Genomic DNA, 7,500 nt, shown 5'->3' on the forward strand with positions numbered 1-7,500 from the left:
GTACATGAAGCAAGCAATAGACCTTCTAGGTTCTATATAGATCATTTAAGGGTACATGAAGCAAGCAATAGACCTTCTAGGTTCTATATAGATCCTTTAAGGGTACATGAAGCAAGCAATAGACCTTCTAGGTTCTATATAGAACCTTTACGGGTGCATGAAGCAAGCAATAGACCTTCTAGGTTCTATATAGATCCTTTAAGGGTACATGAAGCAAGCAATAGACCTTCTAGGTTCTATATAGATCCTTTAAGGGTGCATGAAGCAAGCAATAGACCTTCTAGGTTCTATATAGATCCTTTAAGGGTACATGAAGCAAGCAATAGACCTTCTAGGTTCTATATAGATCCTTTAAGGGTGCATGAAGCAAGCAATAGACCTTCTAGGTTCTATATAGATCCTTTAAGGGTACATGAAGCAAGCAATAGACCTTCTAGGTTCTATATAGATCCTTTAAGGGTACATGAAGCAAGCAATAGACATTCTAGGTTCTATATAGATCCTTTAAGGGTGCATGAAGCAAGCAATAGACCGTCTAGGTTCTATATAGATCCTTTAAGGGTGCATGAAGCAAGCAATAGACCTTCTAGGTTCTATATAGAACCTTTAAAGGTACATGAAGCAAGCAATAGACCTTCTAGGTTCTATATAGATCCTTTAAGGGTACATGAAGCAAGCAATATACCTTCTAGGTTCTATATAGATCCTTTAAGGGTACATGAAGCAAGCAATAGACCTTCTAGGTTCTATATAGATCCTTTAAGGGTACATGAAGCAAGCAATAGGCCTTCTAGGTTCTATATAGATCCTTTAAGGGTACATGAAGCAAGCAATAGACCTTCTAGGTTCTATATAGATCCTTTAAGGGTGCATGAAGCAAGCAATAGACCTTCTAGGTTCTATATAGATCCTTTAAGGGTACATGAAGCAAGCAATAGACCTTCTAGGTTCTATATAGATCCTTTAAGGGTACATGAAGCAAGCAATAGACCTTCTAGGTTCTATATAGAACCTTTACGGGTACATGAAGCAAGCAATAGACCTTCTAGGTTCTATATAGATCCTTTAAGGGAACATGAAGCAAGCAATAGACCTTCTAGGTTCTATATAGATCCTTTAAGGGTACATGAAGCAAGCGATAGACCTTCTAGGTTCTATATAGATCCTTTAAGGGTACATGAAGCAAGCAATAGACCTTCTAGGTTCTATATAGAACCTTTAAGGGTACATGAAGCAAGCAATAGACCTTCTAGGTTCTATATAGATCCTTTAAGGGTACATGAAGCAATTAATAGACCTTCTAGGTTCTATATAGATCCTTTAAGGGTACATGAAGCAAGCGATAGACCTTCTAGGTTCTATATAGATCCTTTAAGGGTGCATGAAGCAAGCAATAGACCTTCTAGGTTCTATATAGAACCTTTAAGGATACATGAAGCAAGCAATAGACCTTCTAGGTTCTATATAGATCCTTTAAGGGTGCATGAAGCAAGCGATAGACCTTCTAGGTTCTATATAGATCCTTTAAGGGTACATGAAGCAAGCAATAGACCTTCTAGGGTTCTATATAGAACCTTTAAGGGTACATGAAGCAAGCGATAGACCTTCTAGGTTCTATATAGATCCTTTAAGGGTGCATGAAGCAAGCAATAGACCTTCTAGGGTTCTATATAGATCCTTTAAGGGTGCATGAAGCAAGCAATAGACCTCCTAGGTTCTATATAGAACCTTTACGGGTACATGAAGCAAGCAATAGACCTTCTAGGTTCTATATAGAACCTTTACGGGTACATGAAGCAAGCAATAGACCTTCTAGGTTCTATATAGAACCTTTACGGGTGCATGAAGCAAGCAATAGACCTTCTAGGTTCTATATAGATCCTTTAAGGGTACATGAAGCAAGCAATAGACCTTCTAGGTTCTATATAGATCCTTTAAGGGTACATGAAGCAAGCAATAGACCTTCTAGGTTCTATATAGATCCTTTAAGGGCACATGAAGCAAGCAATAGACCTTCTAGGTTCTATATAGATCCTTTAAGGGTACATGAAGCAAGCAATAGACCTTCTAGGTTCTATATAGAACCTTTACGGGTGCATGAAGCAAGCAATAGACCTTCTAGGTTCTATATAGATCCTTTAAGGGTACATGAAGCAAGCAATAGACCTTCTAGGTTCTATATAGATCCTTTAAGGGTACATGAAGCAAGCAATAGACCTTCTAGGTTCTATATAGATCCTTTAAGGGTACATGAAGCAAGCAATAGACCTTCTAGGTTCTATATAGAACCTTTACGGGTACATGAAGCAAGCAATAGACCTTCTAGGTTCTATATAGAACCTTTACGGGTGCATGAAGCAAGCAATAGACCTTCTAGGTTCTATATAGATCCTTTAAGGGTACATGAAGCAAGCAATAGACCTTCTAGGTTCTATATAGATCCTTTAAGGGTGCATGAAGCAAGCAATAGACCTTCTAGGTTCTATATAGAACCTTTAAAGGTACATGAAGCAAGCAATAGACCTTCTAGGTTCTATATAGATCCTTTAAGGGTACATGAAGCAAGCAATAGACCTTCTAGGTTCTATATAGATCCTTTAAGGGTACATGAAGCAAGCAATAGACCTTCTAGGTTCTATATAGATCCTTTAAGGGTACATGAAGCAAGCAATAGACCTTCTAGGTTCTATATAGATCCTTTAAGGGTACATGAAGCAAGCAATAGACCTTCTAGGTTCTATATAGATCCTTTAAGGGTGCATGAAGCAAGCAATAGACCTTCTAGGTTCTATATAGATCCTTTAAGGGTACATGAAGCAAGCAATAGACCTTCTAGGTTCTATATAGATCCTTTAAGGGTACATGAAGCAAGCAATAGACCTTCTAGGTTCTATATAGAACCTTTACGGGTACATGAAGCAAGCAATAGACCTTCTAGGTTCTATATAGATCCTTTAAGGGTACATGAAGCAAGCAATAGACCTTCTAGGTTCTATCCAGAACTTGTTTTTTCTGAGTGTACTACGGTTAAATGATATACTTCGTTATCTCAACACTAAGTGGGTTAAGTATATAGGCTGTGACACACATATACTATATGACTTGTACTACTGTAATTCATTAGATTGATTCTGATAGGCTGTGATATACTATATGACTTGTACTACTGTAATTCATTAGAATGATTCTGATAGGCTGTGACACATATATACTATATGACTCGATAGTCACTGTCTTACTGTAATTCATTAGAATGATTCTGATTGGCTGTGACACATATATACTATATGACTTGTACTACTGTAATTCATTAGATTGATTCTGATAGGCTGTATACTATATGTACTATATGACTTGTACTACTGTAATTCATTAGAATGATTCTGATAGGCTGTGACACATATATACTATATGACTTGTACTACTGTAATTCATTAGATTGATTCTGATTGGCTGTGACACATATATACTATATGACGTGTACTACTGTAATTCATTAGAATGATTCTGATAGGCTGTATACTATATGTACTATATGACTTGTACTACTGTAATTCATTAGAATGATTCTGATAGGCTGTATACTATATGACTTGTACTACTGTAATTCATTAGAATGATTCTGATAGGCTGTATACTATATGACGTGTACTACTGTAATTCATTAGAATGATTCTGATAGGCTGTATACTATATGACTTGTACTACTGTAATTCATTAGATTGATTCTGATAGGCTGTATACTATATGTACTACTGTATGCTAACTATACTTGTTTTTCTGACACGCCATTGGTCGATATTAGGGGAGATGTTTTCCTGCCTGGTTGTCCTTCCTACCTTAAGATGACTTGACTGTACCGGCTACTGTAGCTCCTTACATGCTGGTTAGAGTAGACTGTCATAAATGGGTCACACACACACACACACACACACACACACACTGCTAGTAACGCAGAGCGGGAATTGAGCGGACACTCACCGGCTTTACACGGGTCTTTGTAGTCTATATTGTCCGTCCTGTCTTCTTCGTTGTAATAGTCAAAACTCGGTTCTTCGTAGTCGAAGCAGTGAGACAGAGTAGTCCAGACCGTTAGACCCACTACTAGCAACGTTATCCACCGCATCTTACCGGCCACCACGGCTGGAACGCGGTCCATCTCACACACACACACACACACACACACGACGATAGATGAATGAAACTCTCTGCCCCCTCCTCTTCTCCTCTTCTCCTCTTCTCCTCCACTCCGGAGACCGAGAGCAGGAATTTAACGACTCATTGCGAAAACTGCCCTCTGGATGTCCGACTTGGCTGTGTGTGTTGTGTGTGTCAGGCGGTAGCCTAGATGGATGGTCGCCGCTAATGTCTCATGGCGGAACGCCTGTCTGTCTGTCTTCTCTCCCGGTGCAGTCCCAGTCCCAGTCCCAGACAAACAGGCAATAGCGGAGCTCCGACACTCTGAGTCCCTTCTTCTTCCAGCCCGGCGCCGCTCCTACCAGCACTGTGCCCGGGGAAGAGTTCGGTCCTCCGGGGTGGGTCGGAGGGTCGTGTCGCTGTCCCTGTTGGGGAGAGAGGAGACACGGGGCGGCATTACGGCTGCGCTCTGATCCGGTGCTGTAAGAGCAGTCAGCCAACCAGCAGAGTTTTGAAGTTGTCCGAAGTGGAGGACATGGAAACTACGTGAGAGTTTAGCGAAAAGTAAAGCAGAGAGTTTACCTACCACTAACCTACCACAAACCTACCACTAACCTACCACTAACCTATCACTAGCCTACCACAAACCTACCACTAACCTACCACTAACCTACCACTAGCCTACTGCGCTAGCTTTTTCTCTCACGACACAGTTTCACAGCTCTCTTTCTCTGTCTGTCTCTCTCCCTACCGCTACTCTACTGAGCGCTCTTTTTCTCCCACGACATAGTTTCAAAGCGCTCTCTCTCTCTCTCTCTCTGTCTGTCTCTCTCTCTCTCTCTGTCTGTCTCTCTCTCTCTCTCTCTCTCTCTCTCTCTCTCTTTCTCTCTCTCTCCCTACCACTAGCCTAATGCGCGCTCTTTTTCTCTCACGACATAGTTTCACATCTCTCTCTCTCTCTCTCTCTCCCTCGCTCTCTCCCGTGGACAACAGTCCTTGTCAGTATCCTGTGAACTTCTTCACAGAGCGACCAGCCCATCTCTCCTCACTGATCCTATCCTGTCTACCAGGCTACACACACGATGTCATATAACGGAGTGTACTTCAGCTAAACTAGGGGATAGGACAGATATTCACCTACTTCATTTGTTGTTGAGGCAGGCGGGGGGGGACTAAACCCTAAATCAAACCGGTAGTTGTAAAATGAACAGGATGTTTTTAATTTGACCCGTGTTATATATATAGTCCAGTAAACCCGGGCTGAACAGAGGGGTGGGGTGTGGAACTGCAGTCTACATGTAGGTGAGAGTCTGGTTATTAAACCATTTCAACTGGTTCTAGGTGAGAGTCTGGTTATTAAACCATTTCAACTGGTTCTGGGTGAGAGTCTGGTTATTAAACCATTTCAACTGGTTCTGGGTGAGAGTCTGGTTATTAAACCATTTCAACTGGTTCTGGGTGAGAGTCTGGTTATTAAACCATTTCAACTGGTTCTGGGTGAGAGTCTGGTTATTAAACCATTTCAACTGGTTCTGGGTGAGAGTCTGGTTATTAAACCATTTCAACTGGTTCTGGGTGAGAGTCTGGTTATTAAACCATTTCAACTGGTTCTGGGTGAGAGTCTGGTTATTAAACCATTTCAACTGGTTCTGGGTGAGAGTCTGGTTATTAAACCATTTCAACTGGTTCTGGGTGAGAGTCTGGTTATTAAACCATTTCAACTGGTTCTGGGTGAGAGTCTGGTTATTAAACCATTTCAACTGGTTCTGGGTGAGAGTCTGGTTATTAAACCATTTCAACTGGTTCTGGGTGAGAGTCTGGTTATTAAACCATTTCAACTGGTTCTGGGTGAGAGTCTGGTTATTAAACCATTTCAACTGGTTCTGGGTGAGAGTCTGGTTATTAAACCAGTTCAACTGGTTCTGGGTGAGAGTCTGGTTATTAAACCATTTCAACTGGTTCTGGGTGAGAGTCTGGTTATTAAACCATTTCAACTGGTTCTGGGTGAGAGTCTGGTATTAAACCATTTCAACTGGTTCTGGGTGAGAGTCTGGTTATTAAACCATTTCAACTGGTTCTGGGTGAGAGTCTGGTTATTAAACCATTTCAACTGGTTCTAGGTGAGAGTCTGGTAATTAAACCATTTCAACCGGTTCTGGGTGAGAGTCTGGTTATTAAACCATTTCAACTGGTTCTGGGTGAGAGTCTGGTTATTAAACCATTTCAACTGGTTCTGGGTGAGAGTCTGGTTATTAAACCATTTCAACTGGTTCTGGGTGAGAGTCTGGTTATTAAACCATTTCAACTGGTTCTGGGTGAGAGTCTGGTTATTAAACCATTTCAACTGGTTCTGGGTGAGAGTCTGGTTATTAAACCATTTCAACTGGTTCTGGGTGAGAGTCTGGGTTAGGGTTAGGGTTTGGGGTTAGGGTTAGGGTTTGGGGATAGGGATAGGGTTAACACGCGTAGAGAGAGGGTTAAGGTTAAGGTTAGGGTTAGGATAGGGTTAGGGTTAACACACGTAGAGAGAGAGAGAGAGCTAGATTCTGACTGGGGTTAGGGGTAGGGTAGGGTTAGGGTTAGGGTTAGGGTTAGGGGTAGGGTTAGGGTTAACACACGTAGAGAGAGAGATCTAGAGTCTGACTGTGGTTAGGGTAGGGTTAGGGTTAGGGTAGGGTTAGGGGTAGGGTTTGGGTTAGGGTAGGGTTAGGGGTAGGGTTAGGGTTAACACACGTAGAGAGAGAGATCTAGAGTCTGACTGGGGTTAGGGTAGGGTTAGGGTTAGGGTAGGGTTAGGGTTAGGGTAGGGTTAGGGTTAGGTTTAGGGTTAGGGGTTAGGGTTAGGGTTAGGGTTAGGGGTAGGGTTAGGTTTAGGGTCAGGGTTAACACACGTAGAGAGAGAGATCTAGAGTCTGACTGGGCATAAATAATGAACCCTCTTCATATCTAAATGGAAAGCTGTGGCCATAGTAGAGATATATATTTATGTGGGTTAGGGTTATATATTTATATTTATGTTTGCATCTGAAAAAACGCAGACGCTTTTTGGATATAACGCTTTTATTATTGTTGTCATTGTTGTTGTTGTTTGTTGTTGACCAACTACCTGGCCCATGCAGTGATCAGTTTGTTGACCACCTGACCTGGTAGGACGACCTGTTTACTGTCAACAACAACAACTAGTACTCTACATTCTCTCCTCTCATATCTTTCAGTCTGCTGAACAGAGAAGTTAAAACACACTGAATATGTAGATGGCAATGCCATGAATAGAGAGATGACATGATTCTCTACTCTGTGTCTGCTTGTCAGCGCTAGGCTATCGGTTCAGTATGTATTTGCTATGTTGTGACCGTGCTATTG

The 7,500-nt window shown here is 41.6% G+C and overlaps 1 protein-coding gene across 1 annotated transcript in view; it reads right to left on the bottom strand.

Moving 5' to 3' along the window:
* The window catches only part of tll1 (tolloid-like 1), a 154,391-nt gene extending 149,198 nt beyond the window's left edge, over positions 1–5,193 (bottom strand). The window contains exon 1 of the mRNA XM_071408503.1: positions 3,982–5,193. Within this exon, the coding sequence (XP_071264604.1) occupies positions 3,982–4,159 (178 nt within the window). The 5' untranslated portion in view covers positions 4,160–5,193. The remainder of the gene's footprint in view (positions 1–3,981) is intronic.
* Between the last annotated feature and the right edge of the window lie 2,307 nt (positions 5,194–7,500).

Source organism: Salvelinus alpinus, chromosome 6 (assembly GCF_045679555.1).
Source record: "Salvelinus alpinus chromosome 6, SLU_Salpinus.1, whole genome shotgun sequence".
Lineage (NCBI taxonomy): Eukaryota > Metazoa > Chordata > Actinopteri > Salmoniformes > Salmonidae > Salvelinus > Salvelinus alpinus.